Source organism: Halichoerus grypus, chromosome 2 (assembly GCF_964656455.1).
Source record: "Halichoerus grypus chromosome 2, mHalGry1.hap1.1, whole genome shotgun sequence".
Taxonomy (NCBI): domain Eukaryota; kingdom Metazoa; phylum Chordata; class Mammalia; order Carnivora; family Phocidae; genus Halichoerus; species Halichoerus grypus.
In genome coordinates this window covers 176,043,962-176,063,133 of record NC_135713.1, presented here as the reverse complement: position 1 = coordinate 176,063,133, position 19,172 = coordinate 176,043,962, and the positions used below count along the sequence as shown (strand labels likewise).

Here is a 19,172-nt window from a genome sequence, read left to right as displayed (position 1 = left end):
GAAATCTTCATATCCTTTTGAAACTGTACAAAAGAGTGGTCTGCTACAGTTCCTGTCAACGCCCCCTCCTCCCCGAATCCTTATTTAGATTAGAATTTTACCTTCATGTTAAGCATTAAACAGAACTGACTGCTGTAGTTGAAAAAGTTGGGTGACCTACACACTAGTTACTTGATAACACAACCCCTGAGATACCATGTAGATCCATGTAGATATCCATGTAGAAAAGCAGTTTTGCTATAATGGAGGCCTTTTACTTAGTCTTCCATAGACATTCTGTGACTGTAGCTTCTTTGGATGGACTGACTTAATTTAGAGCAGTGCTGAGATAATTAACCAACCCAGACTTCCTCCTAACTTTTTCTGTCTACTTGTAAATTTAGACTCTTGGTTTATTACTGAATTTTAAAATTGAGCTTAAAAGAGGGAAATGAGTTTAATTTTTTAAAAAACTCCTTTTTGCTTTGCTTATTAATAACATAATGACTTTTTTTTTTTTTTAACCATAGGTGAATCCAAGTCGACTTCCTGTGGTTATTGGAGGATTGCTTGATGTTGATTGCTCTGAAGATGTCATTAAAAACTTGATTCTTGTTGTAAGAGGTCAATTCTCTACTGATGAGCTTGTTGCTGAGGTTGAAAAAAGAAACAGGTGTAGTACCATTTTAACCTACACAAATGGGATAAATTAGTAGTCTCTCTCAGCATGCTAATGGATAAAAAATACGGCCTGTCATTTGCCTAAAAGCTATTCAATAAAACATGGATCATAATTCCCTGGGGACACCTAATTTAGAAGTGATAAGCTAGCTATAATGCTGAAAAAAAAATCTGTTTTAGAAAACATTACAGTTTTGTCAGACATTATTTACATGTTTATAATTACAGCTGTGTGGGTTGACTGTATGTTTTTAATGTAAACTGTAAAAAACCTGTTTTTAGTTAGGTACGACACCACTGTTTTAGTAACTAATTCTTCTCTAATTTATGTCAAGTATAATGAGAGAAAAGAATTCCCTGTGTAACTGTGGGTTAAACTGATTTTTAATTTGAACCTTAATGTGATAATATGAATTCTGAATTTCCAGGAGAGGAGAATATAGTATAAGTGCTTCTAATATTTATTATACCATGAAGTCTTTTTTTTTTAGCTGGGACATTTTGATGAACTAGTGTGTTTAGAAAGTGTTGATGTAGTAAATGAGGTTGGTAGGTTGGTCTAACAGTGGGGAAGTTACTCAATGAAAAGATAACAAGAAAACCTATGGGGTTTAATTTTAACCTGAGTTGGCACAGGTATCCTAGAAATGATACTTGTAGAATTTGTATTTGAATATTTCAAACAGAAAAATTCTGTATTCAAGGACAGTGGAGATATAGAATATAATACTGATTTTAAAAGCTTGAGCCTAGTTTGAAATTATAGGTCCTAACAATTTAACATTTAGAAAGAGGTTTCAGTTGAGTCTTAAATCTAATACCTGAAAACAATCTTGTTTGTTTGTATATTCCAAGCAAATAGCCAGATAGTTATAGTTAGACAATTTGGTCTTTAAGTTACAAATTATATTGTGATAAACTAGATTCACACGTGAGTCAGTAGTCTAGATAGGCCTTAGCTAATGTTTATTTTTTCAGTTGCCATGGCACATCTGCTTGGGTTGCACTTGTTTATAGCATCATGATTTTTTTTTTTTTTTTGCCTTAATGCAAATTTGTGTCTTTACCCTAGTGGGAGTGTGTTATAGCCAAAATATGACCTACTATTTTTCCTTTGGGTGCTTTTATTTTTTATTATTATTATTATTTTAATGTTTGTTTAAGTAATCTTCTTACCCACTGTGGGGCATGAATTCATGACCCTAAGATCAAGAGTTGCGTGTTCCACCAACTGGCCAACCAGGAGCCCCCTCTAGGTGCTTTTAACACTTCAGCCGTGGTCAAAAGGACCATTGAAACATAAGCTATAGCTTAGTGAAACCATGATCCTTGGTGGAGTGATCGTATGACTTCTAGAATTACTAAACCCAGAGCTTCTAAAGCCACCAGATTTTGTTCACATTGTGTATTTAGGGTATTGCCCCCTTTGGCTGTAGGTAATGTCTGTTAATTGTGTTAAAATTGTAAGGAACCTTAGATAATCTGGCCTATTTTCTCATATGACATTCCCATCTTACTTCCAAAAAAAATTTATCTGAAGTCTGGATATTTTGTCCAGTATAAAAAAAGAACAGTATGAATCTATAATCTGTTTTTTTTCTGTTTCCTATCTAAATAACGTAGCACATAGGTCTGGGAGATTCTAAAGAGAGTCTTTTATACCTTTTGTGTAATCTTGGGCAAATCATTTAGCCATCTCTGAATCTTAATTTCCCAATTTGTAATAGAATTGTTGAGAATTCAAAATTATGTATGGGAAAGCATATTATATACCGTAAGGTACTTCTGTAGTTAGCATTGTCAAGAGTTGTATGGTTTTTTTTAAATAATATATCATGTGTGGCTTTGTGTTGTTTTGTGTGTATATGTGGTTTTTTGTTTTGTTTTTAAACTAGGTTGAAACTGCTTCTGCCTTGGCTAGAGGCCAGAATTCATGAGGGCTGTGAGGAGCCTGCTACTCACAACGCATTAGCCAAAATCTACATAGACAGTAATAACAACCCAGAGAGATTTCTTCGTGAAAATCCTTATTATGACAGTCGAGTTGTTGGAAAGTATTGTGAGAAGAGAGATCCGCATCTGGCCTGTGTTGCTTATGAACGTGGCCAGTGTGATCTGGAACTTATTAATGTGAGTGTTACTAGCTAAATGTGTACAGAGAGAAGGCTGCATTTTTAAAAACCTGTTGTATAATGTTAGATTAGTGAATTTTGAATTTCACAGTGGCCTTACGTAATACAGAGCATTCCTTGTAGATGTGTGCTTTTTAAAAAAAACTTTATCTGCCACTAACTGTGAATTTAAAGTGGCCAAAATAGTAAATTAAGTCTATATTCACCTATTAACATTTTAACCCCAGTAGTTTTATCACTTGTGTTCTCATACACTCTCATACATAAACACACATACACACCATACATACATATATATGTATATGTGTACATATGAGAATAAGTTGCATACCTCTTCAGTGTGTATTTCCTAAGACTAAGGATACTGTTTTCATAACCACACTGTAGATACCAACTTCAGTGATCTTGACACTGACAGAATAATTTTAAAATCTGTCTTATTCTAATTTTGTCATTGCCCCAATAATGTCCTTATTTTTTCCTTTTAATCTAGGATTACATATTGATTTTTAATAAAAAGTTGGTTATAACCTATTCAAGTTTGTATGTAAAAGTGATGGATTTTTTTAAACAATAAACAGGGTATATATCATAGGAAATAGCCCTTAAAACTAAAGTTAGTCCATAAAAAGTCTTTTTATCTTGAAACTAACCTAATCTATCTTATTTAGGTTTGCAATGAGAATTCCCTCTTCAAAAGTCTTTCCCGCTATTTGGTACGCCGAAAGGATCCAGAATTATGGGGTAGTGTGCTGCTGGAAAGCAATCCTTACAGGAGACCCCTAATTGACCAGGTAAAATTGGCAAATGTGGTTAAGGCTCATCTTTTTAACTATGAATAAAACCTTTCCCATCATCATACCCATAAGTACTCAAATGGATCATATTTAACTATGAGAGAGGGCAGTAAAAAGTGTAGAAGAAAACAAAATTATACTAATATACATATATATTGCACATACATCATAAATTGAAAACATTTTTTTAAAACCCTAAGAATTGAAGGTTGTTATAATGGTTCTTAAATCCTCCTAGTAGAAGTACAAATATGGAAAAGAATAAATTGAAGGTTATTAATTTTTCGTTCCTCTCCTAGGAAGCATTTCTAAGGAAAATTCCCATTTTAGATACAAAGCTTCCTGGAGGGGCACCTGGGTGGCTCAGTCGTTAAGCGTCTGCCTTCGGCTTGGGTCATGATCCCAGAGTCCTGGGATCGAGCCCCGCATCGGGCTCCCTGCTTGGTGGGAAGCCTGCTTCTCCCTCTCCCACTCCCCCTGCTTGTGTTCCCTCTCTTGCTGTCTCTCTCTCTCTCTCTCTCTCTCTCTCTCTCTGTCAAATAAATAAATAAATCTTTAAAAAAAAACAAAACAAAAACAAAGCTTCCTGGAAAAAATATTTATTGAAGCACCTGAGAGCCATACAATTAGCCAAAAATAGAGGAATTACTGAGTCCCTATTGCCACATCTATGTAGTTGAATTCATATTTACCTATGAAAGTGATGATGAGGAGTGGTTATTATGCATAATATTTTAATCAGAGAAAAAGAGAAATTATATAATTAGGATGGTTTTTCTAGAGAATGGAAGTACACATGATGTGGGTATATGTGGATTTATGTAGAAAAACCTTTGTGTGGTGAATTTAAAGGTATTTCTCCACCTTCATTCTTACTTCAAGTTTTCTACTGAGATGCCAGCTTATTCTTATTAGATAATGTCTTGATTTTCAGTACTTAACTCCTTGATTTTCAGTACTTAACTCCCTATATATATATTTATCTATATACTCTGTAGGTTGTACAGACAGCTTTGTCTGAGACTCAGGACCCTGAAGAAGTGTCAGTAACTGTCAAGGCTTTTATGACTGCAGACCTTCCTAATGAACTCATTGAACTGCTGGAGAAAATTGTCCTTGATAACTCTGTATTCAGTGAACACAGGTATGTTATAAGAAGGGCCTATTGGCTGTTTATATTCAGTCTTAAATTATGGCCAATCAGTTTTGAGAAGGAACAATCAGAGACAAAGATTAGAGAATGTTGTTTGAATTCTGACTCTTCTAATACCCTCCTCTTCTCACCCTGCCTTTGAGACAAAAAACTCTTCATAGCCACAGTGTTTATTCTTTATGACTAATAAGCTTTTGAAATAATGCAAATTTTTTTTTCTTAAAAGGAATCTGCAAAACCTCCTCATCCTCACTGCAATCAAGGCTGACCGTACACGTGTTATGGAGTATATTAATCGCCTGGATAATTACGATGCCCCCGATATTGCCAATATCGCCATCTGCAATGAGTTGTTTGAAGAAGCATTTGCCATTTTCCGAAAATTTGATGTCAATACTTCAGCAGTTCAGGTAGATCTTCAGATTGCCTGAGTTGATTTAATGTATGCATTGCGCTGTTAGGCCCAGCATAATTGATTGCTTTGGCAATAGAAAAGCAATAAAATCCTAACTGTTTAAATGTAATTGCTATGTGGCACGATTCATTCTGCTATAACCCAAATTCAAAAATTGGTTGCCTAGGTCTTGATTGAACATATTGGAAATTTGGATCGGGCATATGAGTTTGCTGAACGCTGCAATGAACCTGCAGTCTGGAGTCAGCTTGCAAAAGCCCAGTTGCAGAAAGGAATGGTGAAAGAAGCCATTGATTCTTATATCAAAGCAGATGATCCTTCATCCTACATGGAAGTTGTTCAGGCTGCCAACACTAGTGGTATGACTTCTTACTTTTATGTGTTTGTGACCTCAGAAAATGTACCTAAGCTATGATTAAACTAAGCATTAAGATACTGGTCTATTCTGAATTTATATAGGAGTGAGATACTGCATGGTTACTTGTTGAAAACATTTAGCACTCCATCTTAGTCCACATATAGGGGGACTGCATTTTGTGAACTTACAGAGGTCCATAGGGAAGATTAATTTTCTATTTTGAAATCTCACAGAATTCTTTTTAAGATTTTATTTATTTGAGAGAGATAGCGAGAGGGAGCACAAGCGGGGAGTGGGGGGGAGGAGAAGCAGGCTCCCTGCTCAGCGGGGAGCCCAATGCAGAACTTGATCGCAGGACGCTGGGATCATGGCTTGAGCCAAAGGCAGATGCTTAACTGACTGAGCCACCCATACGCCCCTGAAATCTCATAAAATTCTGATCGAGTTCTAATCTTACAACTTTAAGGGAAAGGGGAATTCAGCTATTCATTTGGTCAGTGATGATACAGAAATGTAATAGAAATTTTGCCATTTTAGATACATTTTTCATTTACATTTGTTATTCTCTATATTGTTTCCTTAGAAAGGAAATTAACAATTCTCATTTACTTGAGTGAAAAGGTAAATGTTAGGATGTTAGTGTTTGTATTTATTTTCTTCTTTATAACTAGGAAACTGGGAAGAACTAGTGAAGTACTTGCAGATGGCCCGTAAGAAGGCTCGTGAGTCCTATGTGGAGACAGAATTGATATTTGCCCTGGCTAAAACAAACCGCCTTGCAGAGTTAGAAGAGTTCATCAATGGGCCAAATAATGCTCATATCCAACAAGTGGGTTTCCTCTTTGGATTTTTTTCAGAGTGTAAAAATAAACTGTTAAGCAACTTTTTTAATAGTATCTAACCTATCACAATTGATGATTTCCAAGAAAAAATGTTTCTCAGTATTAAATTGTGACTTTGGAAAGAGGATTGAGTTTACGCTTACTGAAAATGGATTGTGTTTGTTTCAGGTTGGTGACCGTTGTTACGATGAGAAGATGTATGATGCTGCTAAATTATTGTACAATAATGTTTCCAATTTTGGACGCTTGGCGTCTACCCTGGTTCACCTTGGTGAATATCAGGCAGCTGTTGATGGAGCTAGGAAAGCTAACAGTACTCGAACATGGAAAGAGGTAATCTCAACACCAGTTTGAGTGAAGAATTAAGATTCTTAGAAATCTCTTTAAACTGATTAATTGAATTAACCAGCCATGTTTATATTTGAGTTTACATAATTGAAATTTTTGTTACAGGTCTGCTTCGCCTGTGTAGATGGCAAGGAGTTCCGTCTTGCTCAGATGTGTGGGCTTCATATAGTAGTACATGCAGATGAATTGGAAGAACTTATCAACTACTATCAGGTAATGAACAGGACTCTTATTAATTGAGAGCTATTTCCATAGATAGTCTTATCTTTAATTGTGTATTTCCCTTATTTAGGATCGAGGATACTTTGAAGAACTGATAACCATGTTGGAAGCAGCATTGGGACTTGAGAGAGCTCATATGGGAATGTTTACCGAATTAGCTATTCTATATTCTAAATTTAAGCCACAGAAAATGAGGGAGCACCTGGAGCTGTTCTGGTCCAGAGTGAATATTCCTAAGGTAACCCAACCTTTTAACATTGTGAGGCTCTATAGCTGTAACTAAAACTTTAAAATATCTTTCCTTTTTTTAGGCTTTTGCTAGAATTACAGACTCCTATCTAAAGCAATTCAGTCTTTCTTACGTAGGTGCTTAGAGCTGCAGAACAAGCTCATCTTTGGGCAGAATTGGTGTTTTTGTATGACAAGTATGAAGAATATGACAATGCCATAATTACTATGATGAATCATCCAACTGATGCATGGAAAGAAGGGCAGTTCAAAGATATCATCACCAAGGTGTGTGGTCTGCTTCAGAAGATAGAAGCTTCGAAAGGAGAGAGCTCATTAGGAAATAACTCTTAACTTACATATGGATTTTTCCCAATTTTAGGTTGCCAATGTAGAACTATACTACAGAGCAATACAGTTCTACTTAGAATTCAAGCCTCTGTTGTTAAATGATTTGCTGATGGTGCTGTCTCCACGGTTGGATCATACTCGTGCAGTCAATTATTTCAGCAAGGTAATTTTTAAAAAACTTCAGAACCTCAGGGCAGTGGCTTAGTTGGTTAAACGGCTGCCTTCGGCTTGGATCGTGATCCCAGGGTCCTGGGATTGAGCTTCACATCGGGCTCCCTGCTCAGCGGGGAGCCTGCTTCTCCCTCTCCCTCTGCTGCTCCCCCTGCTTGTGCTCTCTCTCTTTCTGTCAAATAAATAAATCTTAAACAACAACAACAACAAAAAACCCTTCAGAATCTCATAGCAAGGAACTAAGACATATTTCAGTAACTTTTGTTGAACTTTAAGGATATGCTATGTTTGTAATAAAGCTCTTTGTTTTAAAGGTTAAACAGCTACCACTGGTGAAACCATATTTGCGTTCAGTTCAAAACCACAATAACAAATCTGTGAATGAATCACTGAACAACCTCTTCATTACAGAAGAAGATTATCAGGTAAAACCTTTTAGTTCTTGCATCTCAAAACTCAGGTTAGGATTGAGTCATTGAGTTGATATGTTTTGGGGTAAAAAAGCCCATTATCCCTTAGGTTGTAAGCAGTAGGTACTTAGATGCCTGGGATCTAAATTTAGTTATGTTTTCAGGATTGATAAATCTGAGTTTTAATTGCCAAGTTTGCAGAATTTTGCTTAGATCATGTCTTAGTTAATGCTTTAGAAAAATATTATGGTTACTTTGTCCCTAAGCATCTAGATTTTAGGTGAGGTTCAAAAAGTCTTTTAATCTGTTAACTAGTCCGTAAAACCTACTTGGTATTAAGTGTATTTATTCACTGCTTTTCTTGCTCAATAGCATATTAGTATCTGTCTTGTAATAAACTTTGCCTTGTGAAGAATTTTGCAAACACAGAATTAGAGTTAAGGTTAAGCTAGTTGCCTTTTTTCTTTATCTGTCAACATGATGGGTTCAGATCTCATGCTGATCTGTATTACTAAATAACGTGTTTACTTGTATCAGGAGTTTCTCTAAAGCATAAAATCTTATCCTCCAAATTAAAATCCTCCCATTTTCATAACTATGCAAGTTCTTGATACTGAAAACCATGGAGAAAATTGCACCTTTAGAAATTTTATAGTACCTTTGAGGACTTTATTGTTACATAATCAAATTGAAGAACCTCAATACTTGTTCAACTTGCAACTTTCTGGCTTGATGCTTGAATCTACGCTGTTGTATTATAAGGCTCATTGATCAAGTTGTATTTTATACATACACATCATACAGCATATTGGTCAAGTCATACACAGTAATGACTTCTTGATAAAAAATGATGGAACAAATTTTAAACTAAAACTGATTTGGCATTGGATTTTTTTTTTTTTTAAGGCTCTGCGAACATCAATAGATGCTTATGACAACTTTGACAATATCTCACTTGCTCAGCGTTTGGAAAAACATGAACTCATTGAGTTCAGAAGAATTGCTGCTTATCTCTTCAAAGGCAACAATCGCTGGAAACAGAGTGTAGAGCTGTGCAAGAAAGATAGCCTGTACAAGGTGGATAAAGTTGGTGGGGGCAGGCCTATTAAATCAAGTACTAGATCTGTCTGATCCTAAAAATGTATATCTGAAGTGATTATGGTCTATACAAGTATTAGTATATGAGAATTGCCTGTAAGCTCCCATTTGAGGGGGATGGTAATTAAGTCAATTTCTTGATTCTAGGGGCATCTTCTGTTTATTTCAAAACCTCTGTTTAAAAAAAAGTTACCCTGTCGTCTTTTCTTTCAGCAAATTTCAGTTTAAATGATGTGACTGTGATGTTTTTCTCCCCCATTGTATTACTCGTTTTGCCAGTTTAGTATATTTGAGTTTAACGTTTGACCTTCATCCTTTCCTTTGAATAGGATGCAATGCAGTATGCCTCTGAATCTAAAGATACTGAGTTGGCTGAAGAACTCCTACAGTGGTTTTTGCAGGAAGAAAAAAGAGAGTGCTTTGGAGCTTGTCTTTTTACCTGTTATGATCTTTTAAGGCCAGATGTTGTCCTGGAAACTGCATGGAGGCACAATATCATGGATTTTGCCATGCCCTATTTCATCCAGGTCATGAAGGAATACTTGACAAAGGTAATGGTGCCTCTGGGTGTATTCAGAACTACTTATCTTGAGAATATATAAAATTCCACATGCAGATTTATTTTTCCAAATTTTTTTCTCTAGTAGAAGTTTAAGTCATTTGGTTGTCATAAGATATTTTTGTTCTCCAGAAATTTGTAATGTCTGACAGAGGACATTGAACGGAAAGGGAATTCAAACATAACTTGTCAGAATGTTTACCCTCCCATGTATTTCTGAGGGTAAATAGTGTTATGTCTATGTTGTATGTTTGGGTTTTTTTTAAACCTCTACTAAAAAGATTTTTTTTTCCCCCAAAATAACATCTTCCTCAAATCCGTTCTTGTAACTCAGATATCCATAACTTAGTAGTATAGATTCCCTTTTATTTGGTTGATTCTTGACTTTAATATCTGCCTGTTTCTTCTGGGGAAGCAAAATCTATATTCTTTATAATATCCCATTAATCTTCTCAGTATTTTGGTAGCTTAACCCCTAATTTAAAAATATCATAGCAGGTTAATAATTAACAACGTATTACCTCCAAATGCATTAAACAAGCTGTGGGTATAATCATCTTACAAAATTCACTTATCTTAGTGTCCCTTTTTGGTGTCATAATATTTTTTTTACTCACTTGATCCTCAACAGTTACTAGCTCTTTTACTGTAGAACATTTTAAAATGGTCCTAAAGGATCCATTTGTTAAAGCAAAACATGCTTATTAAAATCAGTTTCACATCTGATCTCTTCAGCATGCCTGAGTAAAGGGGGGAGAAAAGGTACTACTAATGGCCCCCAGTATGAGTATTTCCTTAGGCTGCTATCTAAGTAGATACCATTGTGTTCAGTTATAATTTTTTAAGAATTAATATTTTCGGTATAAAAACGGCTTGAAGTCCAGTGTAAGAAAATGGTTGCCTTATATTAGCCATAGATGAGAATAGCTTCTTTTCATATGCATAATGCCAACTTAAGAGACCTGGCTCTAAGCTGCTGTTAACCGAAATGCTGTAAGTTTTACTAGCGATAAGCTGCTTTCTATCACACTGACTCTAGCATAAATTCTTCTGCAATAAGCTCTGAAGTTTAAAAAAAAATTCTAAATTTTGCTTCCAGTATGCCCTTTATTTTCACTTCTCATGCCTTTTTTTGTGGTTAGATGTTTCTCCCCTAAACCTTTGTTGCTGATTCTACCTTTTTATGCTCAATATGGAATTTGATTTTTTTCTAAGCTGCACCTTCTGAATTCCTTTGCAGGTTGATGCAATAAAGGAAAAGGTGAAAGTTGATTCTTTTCCATCTTTAAGTCTGGAGGACTAAGTCTAAGGAATTTGCATGATTTTTTTCCCTTCCTTTTCTACACTGCTGCTGCTGCTTTTTCCCCCCCAATAAATTTTCACTAAAGCCTCTGCAAGTCCCTTGAAACATAACTATAATAGAGCTGTAGGACATTAGTAGATGTTTGCTACTAATCTGCTAATAGGCTTTAGGAAGGGCAGGAGGCTAATCAGTAGTTGGTTCACAGTCTCTCTTAAATATATTATTAAAAACCGAGCATGGTGAGTTTCCATATTAATTCCAAAGTTTCAGGAAATTTCTCTTCCCTGTCAGGGTATCTGGACCATAATAGGATTTTCTTAATACTCTAAATAAATTTAAGCAGCCTCTGGTTTTATTTTGTGAGCTTGCCTGACAGTCATTGAATTTATGTATGTATATATATGCCCTAAAAGGCTTTTTGGGGTTTTTTTTTTTGGTATTGAAGGACTGTGATCCAGTTTCTGATCTCTTGATTCTTACTAATTTTTTGCTGAAAGTAGGTACAAGAGATACTAGCTGCTTCCGAAGAGACTTTCCTCATGTTTCTCCAGGTGTCCAGTTCTTATGGTGCTAGTCCATTTTCAAGAAGAATCAAAACTTTTTTAATCATGAGAGTAGCTTGCTATAATTGTTGCTAAGCAACATGGATTATTTCTGTATATAACAAAGCAATATTAACTTCTTCCTGTAATTAGGCACCTTTTGGTTGCTGCTTCCTTTATTGGCTTGTCTCCATCCCAGTATAAATGAAACAAACTAATGTCTGGTATCAGATTGTTGTAATAAAAGGGTGGGAAGGTAAAGGGAAGTTGAAACAAATTTGAAAGAATTTGGGTGGGGGACAATGCCTTGGAATTACGTTGAACCAAACTGGAATCACCATTGGAACTTAGGGCAAACCTGAGTAAAATGCATTGTGTGTGAGGCCCTTCAGCAGCTAGTAAGCAAGGCAGTTAGAAAGCGTGTGTGTGAAAAACAGGTAATTGAACTGCAGTGTTATGCATTGTTTTAAATCAAGCATGTACAACAGTCATTGCAATTACATCATACTACTTTTGAAACTCTTAAAGCATTGCTGTGGGCTGTGTGTGTTTCTTGAGAGCCTGTATAGCAACAGTCATCTTCAGATCTCACTTCTTGCTTCAGTACTTTTGCCTTTTTTTCATGCACACATACACCAGAATAACTGACTGCATGTTAACTTTTCCTCTGCAGCATATTGCAGTCTTTGTGGAAAAGCCTTTTACATTATAGTGAATTTTTAATAGTACAGATGGAACTGAACTCAGTGACATGCTTACCTCTAATTTTTCTTTTTAAATCCAAGGATCAGAAACTTTTGTTACAGCTCTTAACAAAAGCTTGTGTTCATAAAAGCCTTCTCTGCTTTTTTTTGAGCAATCTAAATTGGGTCATGGAAACAAAAATTGGATGTTGCTGTGCCAGAGGCTGTCCTCTTATATAGAAAAATAAAAATTTTTTGCTTAATTTGATGCTATTCCTTCAGAGTTACTATTTTTTGTTTTTTTCCCCTATGCCCAACCTGCCTGTGTCCACATGCCTGGGCATTGTGATATTGCTAGTTCTTCTAAATCTTCAATGTACTACTTTAATAGGACGTCTTTCTTGAACATCTGACTCAGATTCACCTCTGACCTTAATGTTTAAACATGTGTTCACTTCAGATTCTTTTCCTTGAAAGTCTGGAAATGTATTATGCAGTGGTGACTTTTTTTTGGTTGGTGTTTCATTTTTCTTCTAATAACTTGGAAGTTATGTACACTCATCCATGTATTTTTTTGTATAACCTCTTTAGCTCACTCTTGGATACTGTTTAGTTAGCAAAACCCTATCTGACCCTGATGGCACAGACTGTGCTTTAAAGTATACAGCTGAAATAATTTTTAAGTTTGAATGCCAAATATTGGGTATTTCTTATGGTACTTCTACTCCATGGTTGTTTTTAATTTGATATTGGGGTAATTTTTAACACATGAACACTTAGGCTATAAAATAGGAAAATAGCATACAAAAACATAACCAACCCTTTTCCTAGTGTAGAAAAACCACATTTTATCTGAAGACATCTCAACTTTTTTCCCAAACTTACTATTCTCAAATTATTCCCTGATAAACTAGAATGGGTTTGATTTACATTTATAATATTTAATATGGGACAAAATATGTATAAAATACTGTCCTGACCTTAATAACCTATGTGAAGACCCACACACACTATTTTAAATAGTTTCAAATAGAAACTACGGGCTACTTTAACCTCTTTAGGACCCAGTCTTTATAGCTTTTCACTGAAGTCTGCATGTCTTTTTTTGTGGTTTTCACTATTTGCCTTTTTGAGGAATATGCCCTGAACATTCATTAAAAGTTTTTCCTGCACTGTGCCCCTCATCTCACCCAGTGCACTTAGGACTTTGAAAACCACGAGTAATAACATCAAAATTTGAAGTTTTGGTTTTACCTCAAGTGTAATGATAGACTTTTAAATATAGTTTAAAATGCAGGTGGAAGTTGTATAGTAGACATCCCATAAGCCCACTGTCCTAATATTTCTCCCCAGTTCTTCACAGAATTAGAGAACCAAGTCATGTTAGTTCTAGAATAAATTTTGCAGAATATCTTATTCAGCTATCATTATACAGAAATTTGAGGATCAGTGTAATGGTTTGCCAGGGTCACTCAACTAGCTTGTGGAAGGACCTATGTATTCCAGCTCCTTTCTTTCATTTTTTCTTTATTTTTTTAAACATTTGGACTCCTACAGTATTAGTTCTGTCTGATACTATCCACTTTTATTTAGGGTAGTTAGCATGTAATAGCCATTTACTTCTTTGCTTAAATAAAAGCAAAAAAAAAATTCTTCCTCAAAGACATTGGGGCAAAAATTAGGCATTCCTACTACTATTCTACTTCTTAGAAAATAGAGCATTAAAACATGCAGCCTGTCTTTATCTGAAAAGATGGAATATGGAGCCACTTTGCGTCTTAAATTTCAGTCCGCACCTGTAACAATTATCAGCAGAAACTGTGCACAGTTGGCAAAAGATAGCTTATTCCAAATGAGTATTTGTCCAGTCATTAACTAATTTACTTCTTTGGATATCTTTTCCTTTGGGGAGGGAAGTCTTGCCTGGTCATGAGTTCATTATTATTACCTATGATATGGTTTAAACTTCATTTGAAAAAGTGGTTCCTTCTCGTTATTTCCCTCCCTCAGGCTGGCTGCATCCTAGCATGCCCAGTTTTAGCCTGGCGTGAGCTTTTATGGCATTTATAAATCCCTCCTTCCTGAGGGTTTATAATGACAGTGCTAAAAATCACCTTGACTGAACTGTGAACATTGCCAATGAATTTGAGGGGGCCTGAGAATGTTCTTTAGTCTGTTTTATTTTGACAAAATTTAACATACTAAGGCTTTTCCACTTTCTGCCATAAACCTAGGTTTGTAATACTTTTGAGATGCTAAGTAACATTACCTGTTTTTCTCCAGGTGGATAAGTTAGATGCTTCGGAATCACTGAGAAAAGAGGAAGAACAAGCTACAGAGACGCAACCTATTGTTTATGGTAATCTTGCTCTCTTTTTAACCCTACAGAAAAGTAGTAGACAGACGTTTTCATTCTTTAGGGATCCTACCTCAAAACAGAAATATAGTAAGTTTCTAAAGTGCGAAAGGCTCACTGAGTTCAGGAATAATTCTACCATCTTTTTCTGAAAACAGTCTTAAAGTAGACCTTGACATTATTCATTAAGGTCATCTTAAATGCAAAGACATAATAAAAAACGGTCACTTAAGATCATAACTTAAATTTTCCTATTGCCTGCTCACTGATTGATTCGTAAATTACTAAGAAAGAAATATTAATGAATTTAGTTTTCAGAAGTGCAGAAGGTAAGAGAACATGCCAAGGCTGTCTTTAGTGTGCTTTTCATAGAGTACTCTTAAGTTCTAACCAGGGCAGAGAACTGGGTTATTTCCATTTGAGAACTTTCCAGAGAGATAGGATATTGAGACTCTCAGTGAATATTGAAGGCAATTTAATTTCTTCTCTGAACTACTTCCCTTTTCCCTTTCACTTTTGGTGAACAGACTCATTTGAACAATGAATTAGAAGGATATAAATTACAGCACTATAGCCAGGTATTCTTTGGAGGAAAGCTTAAAATTGTGACCAGCTTGCTAAAGGAAATGATAATATACAAATATGTTATGACAATTATCTCCTTTTTATTATAGATAAAAAGGACTTGGGGAATTTAGAGGACTGTGTAGTTTTGATGAAGTTGGAGAAGATAAATTTAAAAGTAGATTAAAGATGATTAGATTAAAGCAGGTTAAAAGATTCGAGCAAGATGTTTGACATATTTGAGATAGGAAACACAGTAGGAACAATAATACTTTGGGGGCACCTACTGAATTTGGCTTGTGTTCAGAGTGTTTAAATGGAGAGTCTTTCTAGGCAGTTGAAAATTTCAGTATTAAGGGTTAAAAGTTATTTTTACAAACTGCTGGTTTCCAAAAAGAATTTGCTCACAAACAACAATTTTGGTTGTTCACAAAAAAGACAGACATGAGGTCACTTGTCTGAGAGAAACCTTGCACTAGGTTTATATTCATTCAGGGGATTAAGAATACTTCTTTTGTGGGGGAGGGGGTAGAGGTATTATGTCGTTTTCTCCCTTTAAATAAGCCAGGTTTTCTATAGGTGGTTTTCTTTGTGTGGTCAACCACTATTTAAAATACATAAGAGTGTTGGGGCGCCTGGCTGGCTCAGTCAGTAGAGCCTGTGACTCTTGATCTCAGGGTTGTGAGTTCGAGCCCCACTGTTGGGGGTTAGTTTACTTAAAAATTTTTTTTTAAATGAAGTACGTAAGAGTGTTAACATAGTATTTGAAACAGGTTGTATACTCTAATGTATTCATATCTAATGCATATTTAAATGTCTTGTTATTTTTCTCTTAACTAGTACTAGATTCTTTGCTAGATATGCATTAGATTACCATTTCATTTCATTACTATTTAGGTATGTTTAAATCAGTGTTGTTTTGTTTTTTTTTTTTAAGATTATTTATTTTAGAGAAAGGGAGAGATCTCGCATGCATGAGAGCAGGGGCCGGGGAGAGGGAGAGGGAAAGAGGGAATCTTAAGCAGACTCCCCACTGAGTGCAGAGCCCGCCTTGGGGCTTGATTGCATGACCCTGTGATCTTCACCTGAGAGTCAAGAGTCAGATGCTAACCTACTGATCCACCCAGGCACCCCTTTAAATCAGAAATTTAAATCTAACTTTAAAAGTTCCTCTGTGGGAAAAACACGTCCATTAAAAAATTAAGCTTTTCTGTGCTTATTATATTGTCACCAGATATTAATGTGAGAATACAGCTGTCTTGCTCGGTCACGTCAGACATGCCCGTGAATATTGCTTGAAATGAAATGAAATATCATAGTTATAGTTCTGTCCTCTGCCCTGAATTGTTGACTTTTTAGGCAGAACCCTTCTTAGGGTGATTGTCATGCCAAAATTGTGATAGAAGAGCCACCACCAAACTCATTCTAAGTTGTGATTGTTGTTCGAGTGGGTGAGATTAGAGTGTCGTGGTCCTACAGTGCTAACGGTTTCTCCCACCTCCTGCCCCCCACCCTCTTCCCTTCATGTTTTTCTTCTCTAGGTCAGCCCCAGTTGATGCTGACAGCAGGACCCAGTGTTGCAGTCCCTCCCCAGGCACCTTTTGGCTATGGTTATACTGCACCACCCTATGGGCAGCCACAGCCTGGCTTTGGGTACAGCATGTGAGACAGAAAGCTGATCCTGTAGTCGCCTATTTTCGTACTGAAACATCGTCTCTACCCGCTTCTCAGTTTATAACGGGAAAACAGGCACATGTTCTTAATAACCTTTATTTCATGAAGGACTACTTTTTGTTTCTAACTATAAACTCGGATCACCTGTGTTAAAAGCTTATTTCACATTCCGCATCATTTTAGAATTTATTTTCAAAGGGGAATAGTTTCAATGTTTTATTCACTTGGGCTTTTTTTTTCTTCCCCCTCATTCTTTGAAGAACTGCTTAATACTTAATCTGTTGTGAAGAACCTGATTTGCACTCTGTAGTGTTTAAAGAAAAAAAAACTCTAATATTGAATCTCTTAAATTTAGTGTATGTAAACAGCTTTCGATATGTATTGTCTAAATGCATTTAAATCTTTTACTTAAAAGCTACAGCAAAAATATTGGTATGTGACCATGTAAGACTGTCAATGCCAACAAAGACAACACTAATCAGCATACCCTACATTGGATTGCACTGCTCTCCAAATTATTTGAAAAATGCATTACAGACAACTTGCCTGACTTTTAAATGAGCATAAAAGGCCCTCTAACCTATGCAGGTTTCCTCATTACGCATATAGAAAATGCTAGTGTGTTTTTGCTCACTTCATATGTAACAGGTGCCCTTATGTTGTGCTGTATCCTGTGCTTTTTCTGTGGGACCATTCCATTCAGGAACAAAGCGCACCATGATTCCAATCTGTGTGTATTTACTAACCCTTCCCTGAGGTTTGTGTATGTTGGATATTGTGGTGTTTTAGATCACTGAGTGTACAGAAGAGAGAATTCAAACAAAATATTGCTGTTCTTCAGTTTTGTTTGTGGAATTTGAAATTACTCAAATTTAAAATAAATTACTGGACTGTGGAAATAACATGTAGAATGGCAGTTTTAATTAAATAATCTCTCAAATTTAAACCAAAAGAACCATGGTTGTGATAGTTTCATATTGGATACTGAGGCGCAGTACAGTGAGGCAGGAGCACAGAAGTGGAATGAGGATTGGGACATGTGAAAACATAGCATTGCATCATGTGCATTACTGTAGTTAATAAGGTACATGCATTAGTCTGAAGAAACAGCACTGTAGTGGGCTACATTTTGGCTATCTCCATCATTTTAACCAAGTGGTACCTTAGGTTTTTCTCTAAGCATTTCACTTAAATGTACAGATCATGGATGTTCTATTAACTGGAAATAAAAGTATATAAGCATGTAGTTAACATACTGTCCCTTATCATGAATAGTAAGGGCCCCCACATATGGGTACTTTAAGTCGATTTTTTTTTTTTAACCAGTGTTTGAATTCAGCCCTTTTTGTTTATGGCTGAGAATATTACTTTTAAGTTCATTTCATTGTTAATCCTCAATAGAGTTAGCCCCCTACCTAGCCTATATTGCCCTGTAATTCTCTACATAGGGCAAATGACCATAAGCTGCATGGAAGGCTTTTTTCTTTTTTTTAAACTTAGAACCCCTGCCCTTCCCCACTTTTAATCATCCCATCCCTTATTTTCCTATCAAAAATTATAGTATTAGCTGGAAAATTCCTTTTTTGGTTTTTCATTCTGCAAACATCTGGCTGTACTTGTTTCTGCTGGATCTCTCTCCCCCCTCACCCCCTTTATTCATCATTATCAAAATCATGAGGGAGAATAGCAATGATCCCTGGGAGTTCATTCATTTCAGAGTCAAGATTTGTTCTTCTGGACCTTTCCTGTACTTTGAATCAGCTGTGGGTTTGTTTTTGTTTTTGTTTTTCCAATGGAATAATTCATCTCTTTTCCTTAAGTTAAATATTTATTAAAGGTTTTCTTACAACTTTAAGAAATAAAAAAAAGCCATTTTAATGTGATACTATGTCCAATGATAGTTTCCACATAAACCATCCATAATGGGCTATCGTAGAAAGAAACTGTGGTGTATGACATAGGTTCAAATCCTGAGCAAGCTGAACCTCTGAACATGTTCCCTCTTGTGTATGTTAACACGATGAGTACTTTCCAGAATTATTTTCAGGAGTATTTTTAAATCTCAAAATGCCTACCTACCTCAAGACTTGGCAGTAAAGTATTATACAACAAGTGGTAGGCCAAATTGATCATTTATTTTAAGATGTCTTCCCAAACATTACTCTGAATAGGATGATGGTCTGGGAGAAGGAACTAAAAACAGGGCATTAAGAGTTCTTACAATTCTCTAAATTTAACTGAAACAGCAGGGAGGAAGGGGGAGAGAGATTTAATGGGAAACCTCTCAGGAGGTAAACATGTTTTCA

At 35.8% G+C, this 19,172-nt stretch overlaps 1 protein-coding gene across 4 annotated transcripts in view; it reads left to right on the top strand.

Moving 5' to 3' along the window:
* Positions 1–19,172, top strand: part of CLTC (clathrin heavy chain) — a 65,445-nt gene that overhangs the window by 41,814 nt on the left and 4,459 nt on the right. Inside the window, exons 16-33 of one of the 4 annotated variants that reach the window (XM_036106119.2) lie at positions 510–652; positions 2,556–2,790; positions 3,464–3,586; positions 4,588–4,733; positions 4,969–5,152; positions 5,324–5,516; positions 6,187–6,344; positions 6,526–6,690; positions 6,811–6,918; positions 6,998–7,165; positions 7,294–7,443; positions 7,538–7,669; positions 7,992–8,102; positions 8,994–9,164; positions 9,515–9,736; positions 10,985–11,005; positions 14,556–14,631; positions 16,734–17,768. In XM_036106119.2, the coding sequence (XP_035962012.1) occupies positions 510–652; positions 2,556–2,790; positions 3,464–3,586; positions 4,588–4,733; positions 4,969–5,152; positions 5,324–5,516; positions 6,187–6,344; positions 6,526–6,690; positions 6,811–6,918; positions 6,998–7,165; positions 7,294–7,443; positions 7,538–7,669; positions 7,992–8,102; positions 8,994–9,164; positions 9,515–9,736; positions 10,985–11,005; positions 14,556–14,631; positions 16,734–16,858 (2,631 nt within the window). In that variant the 3' untranslated portion in view covers positions 16,859–17,768. Of the gene's footprint in view, positions 1–509; positions 653–2,555; positions 2,791–3,463; positions 3,587–4,587; positions 4,734–4,968; positions 5,153–5,323; positions 5,517–6,186; positions 6,345–6,525; positions 6,691–6,810; positions 6,919–6,997; positions 7,166–7,293; positions 7,444–7,537; positions 7,670–7,991; positions 8,103–8,993; positions 9,165–9,514; positions 9,737–10,984; positions 11,006–14,555; positions 14,632–16,733; positions 17,769–19,172 lie in introns of those variants that run through there. The other 3 variants (XM_078064351.1, XM_036106122.2, XM_078064356.1) reach the window with 3 other exon arrangements.